The sequence below is a fragment of the Gastrolobium bilobum genome, unplaced genomic scaffold (genome assembly GCF_033153095.1).
Source record: "Gastrolobium bilobum isolate Gb01-03AN ecotype WA unplaced genomic scaffold, APGP_CSIRO_Gbil_v1 utg5409, whole genome shotgun sequence".
Classification (NCBI taxonomy): Eukaryota; Viridiplantae; Streptophyta; class Magnoliopsida; order Fabales; family Fabaceae; genus Gastrolobium; species Gastrolobium bilobum.
The window spans coordinates 188,015-208,377 of record NW_026897097.1 but is presented as its reverse complement, the minus strand read 5'-3'; the positions used below and the strand labels follow the sequence as shown (position 1 = coordinate 208,377).

General features: G+C 39.9%; 1 protein-coding gene and 2 non-coding genes across 3 annotated transcripts; 2 read left to right on the top strand and 1 right to left on the bottom strand.

The window, feature by feature from the left end:
* Positions 1–3,108: 3,108 nt before the first annotated feature.
* On the top strand, positions 3,109–4,392 carry LOC133304108 (uncharacterized). Its single transcript, XM_061504082.1, has 3 exons — positions 3,109–3,439; positions 3,575–3,816; positions 3,955–4,392. Exons 1-3 carry the CDS (start codon positions 3,109–3,111, stop codon positions 4,390–4,392), a joined length of 1,011 nt encoding a protein of 336 aa, XP_061360066.1.
* On the bottom strand, positions 3,499–3,605 carry LOC133304120 (small nucleolar RNA R71). Its single transcript, XR_009750569.1, has one exon. It is a non-coding gene; the product is annotated as a small nucleolar RNA R71 (small nucleolar RNA).
* Positions 4,393–9,010: 4,618 nt separating the features above from the next.
* On the top strand, positions 9,011–9,117 carry LOC133304122 (small nucleolar RNA R71). Its single transcript, XR_009750571.1, has one exon. It is a non-coding gene; the product is annotated as a small nucleolar RNA R71 (small nucleolar RNA).
* Positions 9,118–20,363: the final 11,246 nt, after the last annotated feature.

Below are 20,363 nucleotides of genomic sequence, written 5' to 3'. Positions count from 1 at the left end.
TCACTTCTCAGCATCCTTCAGTAAATCGCTGATCACATCAGTGAGGTGCACAATGGTGGATCTCATCATTATCCTACCATTGTGGATGTGCACTAGCTGTCCCTCCACATCCAGCATTATGTGTTCCATCTGAGTGATTTTCCCCTCCAAATATGTACCAAAAGCTTTGCGAGCTTCTTTGGTTTCTGTTCGTTCCTCTGTGTTCTTGAGGAGGAGTTTCTTCAGCTGTAGTTCAGCTCTGGTGTTGTGAAGGGAGTAAGCAAGTTGAAGGGGTTCAGATGCTTTCTTGATTTCGTCCCTAACAGCCTGCAAGGTCGGTGCAGAGGGTGCAGTCCTGATGCTGCTGATGCTGTCTCTGATGGTGTTAAGGAGCTGTTCTCTTTCTGTTCTCTACTGTTCCTGGCATTTGTTGACAACAGAAGAGAGTTGGTCCATCCCGCTCCTAAGAAGAAAAGGGCAAAGCCCAAGGAAGAAAAGTTGGTTAGAACAAAGAAGAGCAAGCAAAAAGCTCAAAGAAAAAGAAAGGCGAAGAAGTGAAAAAAAAAGCAAAAAATTATTGGAAAGAAAACGTCAAAAGAGAAAAAGTTCAAAAGGAAGAAGAAGAAAAATGTACAAATGTACGAAACAAATTACGCTTACTCCTTCCTTCAGAATCTGAATTTAATTCTTGAACTTAGTTCCAAAAATCTTTTCTTTCCTTTAACCGGGCCACATTATAACCCTATTGAAGACCTCTTGATCTGCTTAATTTATCATAAGAATTGTGGAGAGCCGAGAATATATGCAAGCCTATGGTAGTGTTGATACAGTGGAACAAGAGTGAAACACCAACCCTCTAAACATTTGAGTGTGAGTGAATTGAAATCCTAGTGAGGAAATGTTTCAGTAAATTTTCTCTTATTCTTGATCTTAAGAGAGTTTGTTACATATTTTTACTGATGAATTATGAATCTTGTTGATTGATGCGTTAATTTTTAAAGTCTGAATGCTCTGTATTCATGTCTCTGATTAAATCATTTCTGTCAAATTCCATGCAATTAAGAATTCCTACTCCATATTCCCTTAGTTTTATTCTAATTGATTGTTGAGGACAGCAATATTCAAATCTGGGAATGGTTGATAAACTTTTGGTTTACCATATTTTTAGGCTAAATTATATGAGAAATACTTCATAGATTGCATGGAATTCAAGGTTTATAGGCATTTAAGTCATAAGATAGGAAATTGAGCTGACGTCTTGATAATATTTGCATTTTGAAGGAAAAACCACAAGAATTGGTGCTAAAAGTGCTAAAGAAATCATGACGGAGAAGTGAAGGATCAATATGGATCAAAGGAAGCTCAAATATTACAATTCAAGGTCCAAAATAGCACGCTCAAGCGCCCAACATCACGCTCAAGCGCCCAAGAAGACATAATTTCATCTCGAGGAGCACGCTCGAGCGCCCATTAGCACGCTCGAGCGCCCAAATACTGACAGCAATATCAAATTTAGGCAATTCAGGGCGCTCAAGCACCCAACAACACGCTTGAGCGCCCAAGTATGATTCAGACAGCGAGATTTAACAAAGATTTGCTGAGAATTAAAGAAGATTTGTTCAGATAGGATATGGAACTAAAAAGGAAACAAATCAAGATGATTCCTGAGAAGATTGAAGCAAGATACAACGAAGATTTAAAACTCTAATTCATCAACCAAATCTCCAAGATTTTACATGAAAAAGGAAATAAAGATGAAATCAAATACAAATATTGTATGGATTCATTGGAAAATTAGATGATGGATACAACTCCTATGGTTATAAATAAGGAGCTTGGGAGCACAACCAAAACACAATTCCAGAGCATTACACCAAGACTGAAGGAGGAATCCTGTTGCGGAGCGCTGGAACACTGAGGAACCAAGTCAACATCACACCAATGGAGGCTTGGGGTTCTCTTTTCTTTAATATTTCTTTTCAATTCAGTATGCTAGAGTAGTTTTTTTATGTAGTTAAGGGTAGATGGAACCCAATTGAATCTTTATGTTTATGAATTAAATTGTCTCTGAATCTTGTTCTTTTTATAATTGAATAAATTATCTATTTTTAATGCTTTTTATGAGTTTGTTCCTTATAGAATGATTTTGGGGAATTGTATGACAATAGGGATGTTGGTGCATGAACCTTGACTTGATAATTTATCATAATCCTTGTGATCTAGGAATAGGAATAGACATAAGGTAATTATGCAATCTTGTAATTCTTGATCTTAATGCATGTTTTCTTGGGGAATAATCAGGGAACTAGACTTCTTTCAAGATTACATAGATTTTGGGTAACAAGGAATTGAGCCCTAAATTAACTTAGATAGAATTGATTTGCAATATATTAAGAAACGGATTCTTGGCTATTTAATTTATAACGTATTGAGGATATTGGGGGAAGTCGAAACCTTAACTACGCTTTTTAAATCTTAATCAAACATCATCTCATTCATTCTTTTAATTCTGAATTTTCATATTGCATGCCTTTACTTGTTTTTAATTTTAAGTCTTGAACAACAATTCTCTTCATCTAAATTCACCATTCTCTCAAACCAAACCTTTGATTGTCTAACTAAAACGCAATTAGTGAAATAGTGCTTGAAATTATGATCCTCGTGGGAACGTTCTCGTACTCCGGTACACTTTATTACTTTCACGATCGGTGCACTTGTCGTGTCGTTATCAAGTTTTTGGCGCCGTTGCAGGGGATGGGATTCTTCAACATTAGAAGTAACTAATTAAATTTTAGATTGGACTTTTATTTTTCTGCACTTTATACATTCTTCAAAAATATTTTTCTGCATTAAAATTCTGCATCAATTTTCTGCATATTTATTTTTGTGCATTCTTTGTTTTTTTATTTTTTATTTTTTCTGTTTTTCTTTTTTGCCTTTTTTCTATTTTTCTGCACATCTTTTCAATCTTAGTTTATGCGAGGTACTCTTAACCCGCGAACCTTGCAGTTTGATCCTGAGATAGAAAAGACAGAAAGAAAACTTAGCAAAGACGCAAAAGCAAAGAAAGCGAAGGAAACAAATGTATCAACTTCGACGGAACCAAAAGAGGAACCTAAGGAGGAACCAATGGCAGAAAATAATCATTTCATTCGAAGGACGTTGGGGGATTACATGACCCCAGATCGAGCTCCACAGACGGCAAGCATTTGTAGACCAAACATAGAGGCTAACAACTTTGAACTGAAGCCGGCACTGCTGCAACTGATTCAAAAAGATCAGTTCTCTGGAGGAAGCTCAGAGAACCCTTATAGTCATCTTGATGATTTCCTACTTTACTGTGATACATTAAAAGTGAATGGAGTTCCTCGTGATGCTATCCTGCTCAGACTATTTCCATGCTCACTAAAGGATGAAGCAAGAGATTGGCTGCAGTCTCAACCTGAAGGAAGCATAACCAGTTGGGATGACTTAGCAAGAAAATTCTTGGCCAGATTTTTCTCAGCTTCAAAGATGGCAAGGCTCAAAGCGGAGATCAATGCTTTTGAACAAAAAGAAAGCGAATCTCTGTACGAGGCTTGGGAATGACTCAAAGGATTACTCAGGAAGTGTCCTCAACATGGAATTGAAGCATGGGAGAAAGCAAGGATCTTTTTCCAAGGAATGACATCCAACACAAGAACATTGGTAAATGCTGCTTCCGGAGGCTCATTGAAAACAAAAACTCCAGAAGAAGCACTTGAATTGTTGGAATTATTAGCATCTCAAGAATTTGACAATGCCTCTGCTCCAGTTGCACCAAGAAGATCAGGAATTATGAAGCTTGAAGGCTATGATGCACTCTTAGCCCAGAATGAACAAATGCTACAAATGCACAAGAAACAACAAGAACAATTAGATGCTCTTAATAAGAAATTTAATATTTCTCAAGTTTCTTCTGTTTCTAATGCTAACATTAAATGTGATATTTGTCAGGAGGCTCATGCAACTGAGGATTGTGAATACATAAGAGCAGCAGAAAAGTCACTAGCAGAGGTCAATGGACTCTGGTATGATCAGAAGAATCAGAATCAACATCCAGGGTTGAGTTACAAGTCAAACTACCAGCTGAATCCTCCTGTGCCATTGCAACAACAGCAGCAACCTCCACAATCAGAGTGGGAAAAAGCATTTGCACATCTGTCCAAGACCACCTCGAACTACATTCAAAATTCAAATTCCTTCAGAGAGGAGACAAGAGCCTCATTTCGGAATCAAGAAGCTTCGATCCGGAACTTGGAGACTCAAATTGGTCAGCTGTCAAGACAGTTCACTGAAAGGACTCAGGGTGCTTTGCCAAGCAACACAATTGTCAATCCAAGGGAGCATTGCAATGCTATCACCACTAGGAGTGGGACAATAATTCAGCTATAGAGGAACAGCCCGAAAAAAAAAAAGAAGGATGGAGAAGCATCAGATGAAGAAGAGAAGGAAGAAAAGGCAAAGGATACAATTGAAGTTGACAAAAGCAATCCTGAAAAAGCTGAAAAGAAACTATTCAAGTGGGAGAAGAAGAAAGCTTTAGAAAGACAGAATAAGCCATTAGATCTCTCTCCATATGCTCGAATCCCTTATCCTCAGAGATTAAATAAAGACATTCAGAAGCAGCAATATTCAAAGTTTCTAGACATATTCAGAAAATTGCATATCAACATTCCTTTTGTCGAAGCTTTAGAGAACATGCCCAACTATGTAAAATTCATGAAAGATCTATTATCAAGGAAATGTAAGTTGCGGGAATGTGAGACAGTAAATCTGACGGAGGAATGTAATGCTATCAGTGAAAAGAAGTTACCTACCAAAGTCAAGGATCCAGGGAGCTTCAGCATTCCATGCACTTTAGGCAAGATGGAAGTAGACAATGTTTTTTGTGATCTTGGAGCTAGCATCAATGTCATGCCACTCTCCATGATGAAGAAGCTGGGGATAACCGAAGTGAATCCCACAAAGACGATAGTGCAACTGGCTGACCGCTCTTCAAAGCAAGCTTATGGTATCATCGAGGACATATTGGTTAAGGTAGACAAATTCATCATTCATGTCGATTTTTTCATCCTTGACATTGAAGAAGATGCCACAATTCCTATAATTTTTGGAAGACCCTTCTTGGCAACTTCAGGAGCACTGATTGATGTGCTAAAAGGCGAGCTGATATTACGGGTAGACGGAGAGCAAGTAACTTTCAAGTTCTTTGACAAAGAAGTCCCCTCATCTATAGCTCAACCGGAAGATCAAGTCTACTACATTGGTGAAAAGAAAGGTGAAGAAGAACACAATGAGGAGTCTTCTCGAGAAAGTAAGCCAACCCTCTAAACAGTTGAGGGTGAGTGAATTGAAATCCTAGTGAGGAAATGTTTCAGTAAATATTCTCTTATTCTTGATCTTAAGAGAGTTTGTTACATATTTTTACTAATGAATTATGAATCTTGTTGATTGATGCGTTAATTTTTAAAGTCTGCATGCTCTGTAATCATGTCTCTCATTAAATCATTTCTGTCAAATTCCACGCAATTAAGAATTCCAACTCCATATTCCCTTAGTTTTATTCTAATTGATTGTTGAGGACATCAATATTCAAATTTGGGAATGGTTGATAAACCTTTGGTTTACCATGTTTTTAGGCTAAATTATATGAGAAATACTTCATAGATTGCATGGAATTCAAGGTTTATAGGCATTTAAGTCATAAGATAGGAAATTGAGCTGACGTCTTGATAATATTTGCATTTTGAAGGAAAAACCACAAGAATTGGTGCTAAAAGTGCTAAAGAAATCATGACAGAGAAGTAAAGGATCAATATGGATCAAAGAAAGCTCAAATATTACAATTCAAGGTCCAAAATAGCACGCTCAAGCGCCCAACATCACGCTCAAGTGCCCAAGAAGACATAATTTCATCTCGAGGAGCACGCTCCAGCGCTCATTAGCACGCTTGAGCGCCCAAATCCTGACAGCAACATCAAATTTAGGCAATTCAGGGCGCTCAAGCACCCAACAACACGCTTGAGCGCCCAAGTGGGATTCAGACAGCGAGATTTAACAAAGATTTGCTGAGATTTAAAGAAGATTTGTTCAGATAGGATATCGAACTAAAAAGGAAACTTCTAGATGATTCCTGAGAAAATTGAAGCAAGATACAACGAAGATTTAAAACTCTAATTCATCAACCAAATCTCCAAGATTTTACATGAAAAAGGAAACAAAGATGAAATCAAATACAAATATTGTATGGATTCATTGGAAGATTAGATGATGGATACAACTCCTGTGGTTATAAATAAGGAGCTTGGGAGCACAACCAAAACACAATTCCAGAGCATTACACCAAAACTGAAGGAGGAATCCTGTTGCGGAGCGGTGGAACATTGAGGAACCAAGTCAACATCAGACCAATGGAGGCTTGGGGTTCTCTTTTCTTTAATATTTCTTTTTAATTCAGTATGCTAGAGTAGTTTTTTTATGTAGTTAAGGGTAGATGGAACCCAATTGAATCTTTATGTTTATGAATTAAATTGTCTCTGAATCTTGTTCTTTTTATAATTGAATAAATTATCTGTTTTTAATGCTTTCTATGAGTTTGTTCCTTATAGAATGATTTTAGGGAATTGTATGACAATAGGGATGTTGGTGCATGAACCTTGACTTGATAATTTATCATAATCCTTGTGATCTAGGAATAGGAATAGGAATAGACATAAGGTTATTATGCAATCTTGTAATTCTTGATCTTAATGAATGTTTTCTTGGGGAATAATCGGGGAACTAGACTTCTTTCAAGATTACATAGATTTGGGGTAACAAGGAATTGAGCCCTAAATTAACTTAGATAGAATTGATTTGCAATATATTAAGAAACAGATTCTTGGCTATTTAATTTATAACATATTGAGGATATTGGGGGAAGTCGAAACCTTAACTTCTCTTTTTAAATCTTAATCAAACTTCATCTCATTCATTCTTTTAATTCTGAATTTTCATATTGCATGCATTTACTTGTTTTTAATTTTAAGTCTTGAACAACAATTCTTTTCATATAAATTCACCATTCTCCCAAACCAAACCTTTGATTGTCCAACAAAAACGCAATTAGTTAACTAGTGCTTGAAATTCTGATCCTCGTGGGAACGATCTCGTACTCCGGTACACTTTTTTACTTTCACGATCGGTGCACTTGCCGTGTCGCTATCAGAGATGTTCCTCTCTGGATAGAGATGAACAACCTCCTCAGTGATTTCGGGTTCTTGGTCATGGCTGGCCGTAGGAGTAACTATTACTAAGAGCTTAGTCATGGTCTAATAGAAAGAAGGGTAGGGCACAATAATGCAAAGGGGAATAAGAATAAGAACAAGAGTTTCTAAGATTAGCAGAGAATGGTAAAGATTGAAGAGTACATGGGATGAGTTTAAATAAGCATGCAGAGGAAGGAAAATGATGAGTTTTCCAGGACGTGGAGGTTAAAGAGAGGGAGTTGAGGAGGTGGTGGAATGGGGACCTTTTCAGGGAGAGTGTTATTCAACTGCTTCTGATGGTGGTAAGGAGATGGAACGGTTTTAGGTTAGAAACGTGGGAGAGAGGGGAATAGGGTAGCAGTAGTTTCATAATGGCTGAGGAGACAGTTGCTTTTTCAGAGCACGTTTTCAAAATTTGCAATGAGTGCAGATTTGATAACGGCTGCGTATATGTGAGTGACTCAGAATGGACAGGCATCCTTGTCACTCATATCTCCTAAGCCAGGGAACGTTCCCTTTGTCTTTTACCTATACTATAGCAGAAATAAACTAATTCCTATTAAATAAAATGCAAGCCTACTTAATAAAATAACTCGAAACAGAAATTGCATGATAAAGAGATACTAATTAGTTAAAAATTGCAAATGAAGGTGTGTGCAAGTAAAATTAAATAATCACAATTATATATATTATATATATATATATATATATTTTTAGGATAGGTAATATGGGAATGTGTGGTTATTGAACCACCCCCAAAACTACGTTCCTGGAACGGAACGTATTTCAGTTGGATTTGGAGTTGAACATCAGACGTTCCCTCCATTTTGGAGCTGTGTGGTTAAGTTTAACCACCCCAAAACTTTTCTCTTTGTTAGCGGGCAAAGGTATCCACTGGGTTGCCTCCCAGTCAGCGCTTAGTTTAATGTCCTTAGCTAGACATGTTACTAACCTCTCAGGTTTCTGGGGAGGTTATTGAGGGAACTTCAGTATCCCCTGGTAAATGTCCTGGTGTTCTGGTGTTAAGGCTAGCAGCTATCTGTCCCAGGTGGGACTCAATGTTTCTAACCACAGCATCGTTACTGGTGACAAAGTCTTTGACATAGCTTTCCAGGGTGTTGATATGTTGGTCATCTCTTTAGAATGGAGCATAATTGGTTCTCCTCTGTGGCTCATATGCTCCGTTCCCACTGCTTCTGCCTTGTTGATATGGCTGCTGCTGATTGTTGTATGGTCTTTTGTTCATAGGTGGTTTCCATTGTGGATTATGGTTCTAATCCTTCACTATGGTTCCTCCAGGGTTTTGATTGTTGTTGTTGCCTGCATTCTGATTGTCTCTGGCCTGGGTGAAGTTTTTGTTCCCGAAGTTTTCTGCATAACATACCAAGGCAGTAGTTGGACAGTCTGTTGAATCATGAAGGTCACCACAGGCTAAGCATGGTTGACTCTCAGTTGCTGTGAGTTGTAAGACTTCCATCCTTGGTTGTTCTTGATCAGCTTTCAGGTTCTTCACCTCATTCATCAATGTGGCCAATTGGGACTCCATGGCAGTTTGTTTGTCTAATTCGAGCATGCCTGGCTTCCTTACTGGGCTCATCCATTCCAGTGGCCATTGGAGACATCTTTCTACAGTGCCTTCTATGATCTCATACCTAGATTCGAGGGTACCTGTGAAAAAATATCCTCCTGCAGCAAAGTCTAAATGTGATTGAGAAGTATGATCGATGCCTTTATAGAAAGACTGTAAAACTCCCCAACTTTCTACCCCATGGTTTGGACATTTTCTGATGATGTCCTTGTATCTCTCCCAAGCTTCATAAAGAATTTCTCCATGAAACATTCTAAAGTTAGAGAGTTCTGCCCTAACATCAGCTTGTCGAGACATAGGGAGAAACCGTTCTATGAACTTGTTAGAAAGTTCCTCCCAAGAGTGTATGGATACAGGGGTGAGAGTTTTCATCCATATTTTTGCTTTTGAGCCTAGGGAGTGAGGAAACAGCCTCATTCTCATACTTTCCTCTGTCACACCCTCAGTTTTGAAATTATCACAAATATCTTGAAAGTTTGTGAGGTGTGTGTAAGGATCTTCTGCAGGGAGTCCATGAAAGACTCCAGCCTCCCTTATCATGTGGAACATGATGGGTTTCAATTCAAAATTAGGGGCTACAGGAGGGAGGATTACTCCCCTTTCTGGTCTGTTCCTGAAAGGAGCAGCCAAGGTTCTAAAATTCTGTTCAGGAGGGATGTCATATGATCAGCCATGTTTTCAAAAGATTTTCCCTGAGATTTCTTCTCCTTCTATGTAAAGTGCGTTCTGGCTTAGGGTCAAAGAAGAACTCCGGTATCTCATTGGAGTGGGGAGAATCTGCTTCATACTCCTCTCTCATAAACCATAAAACAGATAGTATGAATCAGCAGAAAATATGACAAAAAAAATGAAAATAAAATATACAGAGTATGTACTTTAAAAGAATAATATGGACAAAATTTAGTGTATCTATCCCCGGCAACGGCGCCAAAAACTTGTTGGGTGCTCAGAGGCTGTTGGATGAAAATATAGTATGGTGAAAACGTTCCTCAGTTTACTAAGAAAGAACACAAGTGTTTTCTTAGTTCAACCCAAGTGCGCAAGTGCACGCTTCAAGTAATAAATAGGAGTATTATGCCCAGATTATCGTTCCCACGAGGATAGAACTCTAATTAGTGTCTTATACTGTTTTATAAAGAATGAAAATGAAAAGGAAAGTTAGTAATTGACCTGTTTGGTCAAACGTTCCCTACTATCTTGACAACGTTCCTCAAGGACAGTAGGTTCAATCAGATATCAAACAGTTCATCGCTTCGTTATGTATGTCAACCTTCTTGTTTAGGGAAGGAACAACAATATTCATGAGAGGTTTATAGATACAAGATTAAATAAAGAAAAAATACAAAAAGTAATAACAATAATCAAGAGACAACAGGGTGGATAGTTTCAAAACAATAATAACAGAAGGAACGGATCCACTGCTCCATTCATAAATAATTATTTTCTCTACTCTGGACTCAACACTTAAGTATTTGTTCCAGTTTCTTTTCTGCCAACGTCTGATTCCTCAGCTTATGGACTAGATGGCTCACAAGTTTTCATATTCCTATGGCTCCCTTGACTCTAACAGGTACTTAGTGCAGAACCTTAAAATGAACGAAGTGGCCCCTTATTCCTAAGGCACCAGGAGTACCGTTTCCACAGTACTGCCTTCCTCCTCTAGTTAAGTTGTCTGAAATCCCTTCCTTATGGAAGATTCTTTCTCAGTATGTGTTCAATTTTCAAAGATACGCAATGAAGATAGCACACTTAACCAGAGAAACACAAAAGTTGTAATACAAGAGTTTCGAAAATAACTTTTTAAGAAATTTGCAGTTTTTTGTTCCACAGATAGTTTAGCCCATGGTTACTAGTTTAAACATAATTATTCCAAACTGAAGTCCCATAGACCCGAGATGCAGTTCAGAGATAACGAGTGAAAAGGATAGAAATAACACTTGTATTTAAATGAAAACAAATTGCTTACAACAAAATGAAAAGTGGAGAAGATGGTTCTTGCTCGTGAGGAGTCTCAAGTGGGTGATACAGAAAGAAGAAGAAGTGTTGTCACTTAACTAAAGTTAAAATTGTACAAATAAAAACTACGAAAAATAAACTAAGTGATCTCTTCTTAAGGAATTCAATCCCTTAGGAATGTGATGGATGTCTTCGTGCTGGAACGTCCTATTTATAGGCAGAAGAGTGAATGGCAAGCTTGTAAATTCTTCGGAGTCGGTTTCTTGACTGCATTAAAGGGGCGGTGTGAACAGTGCTTTATGGGGCACACGTGGCTGGATGGGACAGTTTTTGCTGAGATTTGTCTTTCCTTCTGAACCTCCCATGCCTTGCTTTCCTTTTCTACCAATAGGAACCGTTTATTCCCTATTGTGCACCTTTCTCCTTGGTTGAGTGTTGTCCACTTGTGCTTAATTGGAAACTTATTTTCAACGTTTCATAAAAAGTGGTCAGAGGGTTGAGTGAATGAAGAAGGTGTAATAAATGTTCCAAATCCGTTCCCCTTTTTATATATTTTCCAAAGATTACGTCACCTTCCGTTCCCACCTGTGTTTTTGTGATAAAGATAGGAAATATGTGTTTTTAGTGCTAAAGTTTCTCATTAGGTGAAGGAACGGATGGTATTTTGCCATCAAAATGGGATTAGATGGGCACGAATTTTCGTCCCATCAATAATCACATGACGCTGCATCTCATAGACGTGAGAGGTGTTCGTCCACCACTCATGTGCATCGCCCTCCAGCATATATGTCGCAAACATCAACTTTTGTGGATCGGTGCACTGCATGACTCTGAAGATCTTGTCCAACGCCTGTAGCCATCTGGCAGCAGCAATAGGATCATAAGATCCATCAAAAGAGGGTGGCTTATGCTTGCGGAAAGCATTAAACCGACGGTCAATCACATCACGGTCCTCAAAAGGCTCATGGTAGGGTTCCATCACCCCAGTACGCTGACTGGCACCCTCCACGTGACTCTGGCTATCGTCCTGAAGACTGGGTGGAGGCGGTGGTGATATTGGCGGAGAAAACTGACCCTCATTGCGGCCAGCCCTCATCTCCTCCAACATGACCCTCATCATGGTCATGTTCACCAGCCGGTTTGCCTCAAGAACATCTTTTGTGGCCTTCCGGTTCGCCTCTCGAACGACGTCCATCATCGCCAGGTTGGCTAATCTAGCGGCCTCCTGATCGGCCAGTCTAGCCGCCTGCATCTCAGCTAATGCAGTCAGGACAGGATCAGGTTGATCCTCGTTCGTCTCTCGGTTTCTCCTAGGCATTACCATGAATCTGCACAAGTTACACAAGGAATGAGTTGATCAGGCCCACGCGATGTGGTCACACATGAATCATCATAGAAAAAACCCAACCGAGAAAACACACAAGACAGACACACAGCAAAACATCCAAAGTTATTGCAATACATACAGGCTTTTCCTTAGCAAGTGCTCTGATACCATAAAATGTAACACCCCGTGTATACCCGGTTTGTTATCATGTCATCGTATTAAGCAGCGCTTAATAAAAATGCGAAATAAACTTTTTCTTTTCAATTATGACGTCATTATTATTTACCAAGTTGATTACTTAATCACTTTCAAAATATTGCCTATATGTAATTGCAAATAAACAGCTATCTACACTGAATAACCTCATAATATAAATGTGTGAGTATCTAACTCACGGAACTACAACACGTAGTCCGAACCATAATCCTTATACATTATACAACTCAGATAAACTCAAACATAACAGAAATCAATGTGGCATGAACAACCCCCATGCTCACCAAATTAGGCATCAGAGTCTCAACAACAACACACGATAATAAATATAAAGCAGGTCAGCATCTAAGCATAATCCAAGCATATCATCATAAAGCATAAATCTCAACTCAGCTCCGGCCTCCTACCGCTCGAGGTATACCTGAACCTGAAATATGTGCCCCAAACGTGGGGTGAGATCTCTAAACAGAAATCTCAGTAAAGCAAGCGGTCCTAAAGGATTTCTCCACCCCAAGCTCACTTACATGTGCAATATAAGTTCTAAAATAGTAAAAACAGTATAAGTTCCAAAATCAGTGCAATGCAGCAGAATAATCATGTCATGTGTGTCAACTATTCTACTGGCTAGAGAAATGCAAGATTTACATACGTCTATTACCTACCATCAGTGCAAGACACCACTTGCACCCACCCACAGAATCACCCTACGGTATGTCTCCTAAATACACAGGTCTACCGCCTAGGTGGAACAACACATGCATATCATAAGCACTTACATATAACAGCTTAACAGCATTTCAAATATAAATACATGAAAACACATCATGCATATAAACCATTCCCCCATGGGGTATGGTGGAACCAACAAGCTAAACCGAGGACACGAAAGCTTACCTCGCAAGCTAACTATCCAACCAAGAGTCCAACCAAGTCCAAGGTCCAAAAACAGCACTCTCACAGTCTATTTATACCAACAATCATAGTCTACAAGCATATGAGAAAAAGACGACGCTTTCCTTTTACATTTCATGTCTTTACGCTTCTCACAAATTTATAAGCCCTTAATCACTTTGATTCATACTTAGTTAATTAATACAGAGGTTCAACTTAACCAATCATGAGTCTATAAACCCATAATACAGTTCTGTCTGCACAGAACCGTCACAGTCTCGAAATTCCCAGAATATCTGGATATTTGTCGGGGGCATATCCGGATATCCATATCCGGATATGGGGTGGATATCCGGATATGCCCAACCCCATATCTGGATATCAATATCCGGATATCATATCCGGATGTCAATATCTGGATATCATATTCGAATATTTCGCGACAGAATGCAGTTTCTGCATTTCGCGAAAATATCACTTCAAGGTTACGTTTTTAACCCATTAACACGTCCAAGCATGCATTTTTATACACTATTAGGTTCATGTTCAGGTTGGTTACCTATTCAACTTCTTTTACATGCCAAGACTCCACTTTTATAAAAGAAAAGTCATGATCAAGGTAATGGTGCTTACCCAAAGGCTTCAAAACAGAACCACAAGTGCTCTATGAGCTCACAAGTCCGTCCACAAATTCTAACTCCAAAGGTGCACGAAAATGGCACACCAAAATGGTTCCTTGCTTCACAAAAATGGCTTCTTGGAGTCACAAATGCTAAGCAAATGACTCTCTCCACACAAACCCAAGAGGTCAGCACCCACACTCTCCCAAACAGAGGTTATAACTCAGAAAACAAGAGCCTCTCACCCACTCAAGTCTTCCCCACACCCAACAATGCTGATTTGGTGGAGAAAAAGTGAAGAAAGATAGTCACTTGGAGGTCTCAACGGAGAAAAAGCTATGGAATATGAGGGAGAAGGAGGCTTCCCACCAGAAAACCCACGTAAAGAACTGAAGATCAGCCTAGGGTTATGTGCCCATGAGTATTTATAGCCGGTTAAGTTATAAACACATAGTATTAGCACTAATAGCTACGCTTATCTTTTTAATCCCAAACTTTGGATTCTGAACCTAGCCATTTTTCTAAGATTTTTCATATTTTTATATTATTTTTCGCAGCATTTTTCTTGTACGCGCTTTTACTTAGCTAGTATCAGTTCTGACACCAGTTCTCATTATTTTAACCTGAAACTTGTTATGCTAGTCCTATATATTATTCTAGTGACATATACATACTTTTCATAATTTTCTGGGATACTTTATCGTACGCATTTATACTGTGAGGCAGAACCAGTATCTGCACTTTTTGTCAGAAAAGTGACTTTCAACATTATTAATCACTTACCATAATTATTTAAGCCTTCTCATAATTATTAGGGTCAATTATGAAATTAACTTATTAATTTCTTAACTAATTAATTAAATTCCTAAATTATCGGTGCAGGTTCTTACACACACCATCTTAGTTCTTCACATAATCAAGGCACTCTCTTTGCACTTGCGCCTTTGTAATCTTCTCCATGAGCTCATTTTCAACTCTCACAGTCTCCATCTAGAGAAGTGCACCCCCAAACAAAGAGGTCACTGTCAAATCTCGAAACTTCTCAATCACATCAAAGTCACCCATCATCAAACTGGATAGACTCACGGATTTCTGACTCAAAGCATCCGCTACCACATTGGCCTTGCCAGGATGGTACTTCAACTCAAAGTCGTAGTCCTTCAGAAATTCCATCCATCTCCTTTGTCTCATGTTCAGCTCCTTCTGGTCAAACAGGTACTTTAAACTCTTGTGGTCACTGAACACGACAAACTTCATGCCGAAAAGGTGATGCCTCCAAATCTTAAAGGCAAAGACAATTGCAACCAACTCCAAATCATGAGTCGGGAAGTTCTCCTCATGAGGCTTCAACTGCCGCAAAGCATAAGCGATAACTCTACCAGTCTTTATCGGCATACAACCCAACCATTTCCCAGAGGCGTCATAATACAGCTCAATCTGCTCAGCAGGATCAGAAAGGACCAACACTGGTGCAGTGGTCAATCTCTCCTTCAACTCCTAAAAGCATTCCTCACACTCGTGAGTCCACACAAATGGAGTCTCCTTCGAGGTAAGGCGAGTCAATGGCAATACCATCTTGGATAATCCCTCAATGAACCTCTTATAGTAACCTGCCAAACCCAGGTTACTCCTCACTTCTGTAACAGTTTTGGGTCTTTCCCAATCTAACACTGCCTCAATCTTGTTCGGATCTACTGCAACTCCTTCTACATAAATCACATGCCCAAGGAATTTCACCGACTTGAGCCAAAACTCACACTTTGAAGGTTTAACATATAGCTTTTCAGCACCTGCAACACAATCCTCAAGTGCTCCGCATGCTCCTCTTCACTCTTGGAGTAAATCAAGATATCATCGATGAAGACGATCACAAAGCGATCCAAGTACGGCTGAAAGATATGGTTCATGTAATCCATGAACACTGTCGATGCATTGGTGAGTCCAAACGGGATCACCAAATACTCATAATGACCGTATCTCGAACGAAACGCGATCTTGGGGACATCCTCCGGCTTCACCCGAATATGATGGTATCCGGACCGAAGATCAATCTTCGAGTACACGCAAGCACCCCTAAGTTGATCTAACAGTTCATCAATACGAGGGAAGGGATACTTGTTCTTGATTGTCACCTTGTTCAGCTGTTTGTAGTCGGTGCACAATTGCATGGTCCCATCTTTCTTCTTAACAAAAATAACAGGTGCTCCCGATGGAGACACGCTCGTTCGAATGAAATCCTTCGCGGAAAGCTCGTCAATGTGCTTCTTCAACTCCACTAACTCTGGTGGAGACATCCGGTATGGAGCTAATGAAATAGGTCCCACACCAAGCAATAAATCAATGGAGAACTCTATCTCCCTCTGTGGCGAAAACTCAGAAATCTCCTTAGGAAACACCTCGAGGAATTCCCTCTCCAATGGAATGCCGATAATATCCTCCTGTGACCCACTCACCAAATCTCCCAACATGACATAACCAAATGCCCCTGCTCTCAAATCTCTCCTAGCCTGTAGCACTGATATATAAGGAGAAGAACCGACAGTGGAATCACACTGAGACATCACCACTTTCTTAGCACAACAATCAATCATCACACAATTCTTGGACAACCAGTCCATGCCAAGAATGATCTCCAAATCAGCCATCGGTAATCCTATCCTATCAGATCTACCGAGTACTCACGGCCATCCCACTGAAACACGACATCGCGATGTACAGCAAAGGTATCACACTTTTCTCCGGTTGCGGTAGTAACCCGCAACGGTGGAGAAATCACATAAATAAGCAACCCAAGCCCCACAGCAATCGGGGTCGCGATGAAATAATGTGTAGCCCCAGAATCAAACAATACATCAACAGCAGAACCACTAATGGAAATAGTACCTCTCACAAGGTTCGAAACTCTGTCTGACTGCTGCCGATTCAAAGTGTAAACTCGGCCAGTGGCTGGTGGCACGACAGGTGCCGCTGTAGGTGGAGTAGGAATCATCTGAAGAGGAATCGCCTGAACTACAGCAGCTCTAGCAGCTGACGAAGGACAATCTCTGGCATAGTGGCTCTCCTTGCTACAGTGGAAACAAATGAGCTGACCGGTGGCACACGGCCCAACATGCGATCTCCCGCATCCGGTAAACCTAGGACTACTGGGAGATCTAGCTGCACTTCCCTGCATAGAAGTCCTCTTGAACTGATTTGGCGCCTGCCTAGCAGAGAACTGCTTCCCTTTTCCTTTTCCTCCAAACTTCTTGTCTCTCCAAGAAGTGGAACTATCAGCTCCCTTCACCTCAGATATCTTGGCCTTACTCACCACACATACATCCTCAATATCACGACACTGCTGAACCAAGGTGCCAAAGTCTCGGGATTCCGCTCCCGCTATCCTGTCTGCTATGTCCTCATTAAGTCCCCTACGAAACTTAGAAGCCAAGAATGCTGGTGTAGGCATAGCAATCCTAAAGTGTGCAAATTTGGCCAGTTCATTGAACTTAGCCAAGTACTCATCAACCGACATCAAGCCTTGCACCAACCGCTCGAACTCCCCTTGCTTTCTCTCCAGCGCGTCATAGGGAAAATACCTCCCAAGAAACAGCTCCTCAAAGAATTGCCACGTGATCACATGACCCTGCATCTTATAAACCTGAGAGGTTTTCATCCACTACTTGTGAGTGTCTCCCTCCAGCATATAGGTGGAAAACATCAATTTCTAGGGATCTGTACACTACATCACCCTGAATATCTTGTCCAGGGCCTGAAGCCATCTCGCAGCAACTATTGGATCATATGATCCATCAAAGAAAGGTGGCTTATGCTTACGAAAAGCATTCAGCCGACGGTCTCGCGTCTCCTGGTGCCTCAAAGTAAGGCTGCATCAATCCCGTGAGGTGCTCACGCCCTCCATGCGACTCTGACTATCGTCCTCAGGAATGTGCGCCCCACCTCCTCCATGCCCATTCTAGTGACTGGGTGGAGGCGGCGGTGGTGGCGGAGGATGCTGGCCACCAACATGATCAGTCCTCATTTCCTCCACCATGACCCTCATCATGGTCATGTTCGCCAGCCGATTCGCCTCGAGCACATCCTTTGTAGCCTTCCGGTTCGCCTCAATAACGGCGTCCAACATCGCCTGATTGGCCACTCTAATGGCCTCCTGGTCGGCTTATCTAGCCGTCTGCATCTCAGCTAATGTAGCTAGGACCCGGTCAGACTGACCCTCTCTCATCTCTCGAGTCCTCCGGGGAAGTACCATGACTCAGCACATGTTACACAAAGAATAAGTTGATCAGGTCCACACAATGTGGTCACGCATGCATCATCATAGTAAAACCCTAAAGAAACTCAACAGGCAGTTCACACAACAAGACATCCTAAGTTATTGCAATACATACAGGCTTTTCCCTAGAAAGTGCTTTGATAACATAAAAATATAACACCATGTGTGCACCCGGCGTATTAAACATACATATGGTAATGGCGTAGCTAAATAAATGTGGAAACTAACTTTTTCTTTCCAATTATGACATCATCATTATTAACCAAGTTGATTACTTATTCCTTTTTCAAAATATAGTCTGTATGTAAATTGCAATTAAAGCTAACTGAATATCCTCATGAAATAAATGTGTATCTAGTCACGGAACTACAACACGTAGACCGGATAATAATCCTGATACATTATACAACTCAAATAAATAAGACATAATTGATGTCAATATGGCATGGACAACCCCATGCTCACTAAATAAGGCAACAAAATCAAACAATGTCTCAAATCAATAGCCATATCATAATAACAAGGCATGTATAAATCCAAAAGCGTTAACAAGTAGACATGCATATATCAACTCAGCTCTGGCCTCCTGCCGCCAGAGGTATCAACCCCTGAGGTACCTGTACCAGAAAATATGCCCCAACACGGGGTGAGATCTCTAAAAAGAAATCTCAGTAAGACAAAGGGTCCTCAAGGATCTCTCCACCCCAAGCTTACTTACATGTGCAATATAAGTTCCAAAACAGTATAATAATATCATTTCCAAAATCTGTGCAATGCAGCATATATCCATGTCATGTGTGTAAGAATCCTACTGGCCAGAGAATAAAATGTAGAGATTACATACGTCTACAACCTACAGTACAAGGAACACTGCTTGCACCTCACCCACAGAGTTACCATCTTGTATGTCTCCACATACTCAGGGTTACCGTCTAGGTCGTACACCACATACATATCATACGACACTTGCACTTAATCAAACAACTCAATAGCATTTCAGTAATAATCAGATAATTTCATAAAAACACATCATGCATATAACCACCCCACTATGAGGTATGGTGGAACCAACAATAGGCAAAATCGAGGACACGAAATCTTACCTCTCAAGCTAACCGTTCAATCAAGAGTCAACACCAGCCCAAGGTCACCAAACAGCACAATCACAGTCTGTTTATAGCATAAATAATCATTAATATTCATAGCCCAAGGTTTCACTAAGTGTTTAAGACTTTCCAGCTTGTTTTAAGTGATTTCAGGCTTAATCTGCAGGAGGTATTCGAATACTCCTCAATGAGTATTTGAATACTCCATGTCTCCAGAAAGTATCACAATACTTTTACTAAAGTATTTGAATACCACAAAGTATCTGAATACTTTTCCCACGGTATCCGAATACCACACAGTATCCGAATACTTTCACTAAAGTATTTGAATACCACAAGGTATCCGAATACCTTTACTAAGGTATCCGAATACTTTTCTTCCTAGAAAAGTATCACAATATTCCTTGCTGAGTATTCAACTACCTACTGATCAGTATTCGAATACTCCACAAAAAGTATTCGAATACTTATCAGACAGAATGCAGAAACTCGTGCAGTTTCTGCATAATCTTCATTTTAATGGTTCTCTCATGATTTGGAGTCCAATAACTCCACAAACAGAAGTCCATTAATACATTTTAAGCATGGATTATCAATCTTTAACTTGATTAATCAAAGTTTCTCTTTTTAACAACTCAAACAAGCTGAAACCATGAAATTTCAAAGAGGGAGATCATGGTTTACCTCTAAGCTCAAAAACTCAGAACAAGAAACTGACTTGGAGCTTCCAACAGAGCTCAAAGGTTTTGACTTTACAAGGCCACGAAAATGCACTACAAGCTTGGTTCTTTATCACTAAAAATGGCTTCTTGAAACGTCCAATGACATGTAAATGGCTCCCACAACCCCAAACCCAAGTGGACAGCCTCAAACTCCTATCTCAGCAGCCTATCACTCAGAAATGAAACACCAAACTCCCTCACAATGCTAACTAATTCAGTGTTTACAACTTTAATGAGGAAGAATCAATGTAAAGGTGAGTTCTTGGCTCATTTTTGGTGCATGAGACTCAAGTCTAAGAAGAAAGGGGAAATAGCAGAAGACACTCAGCAAAGAGGCACGTAGAACTTATGGAAAATCAGCCTATGGTTTTGTGCATTAAGTATTTATAGGCACATTAAGTTTTAATCGTCGGTATTAGT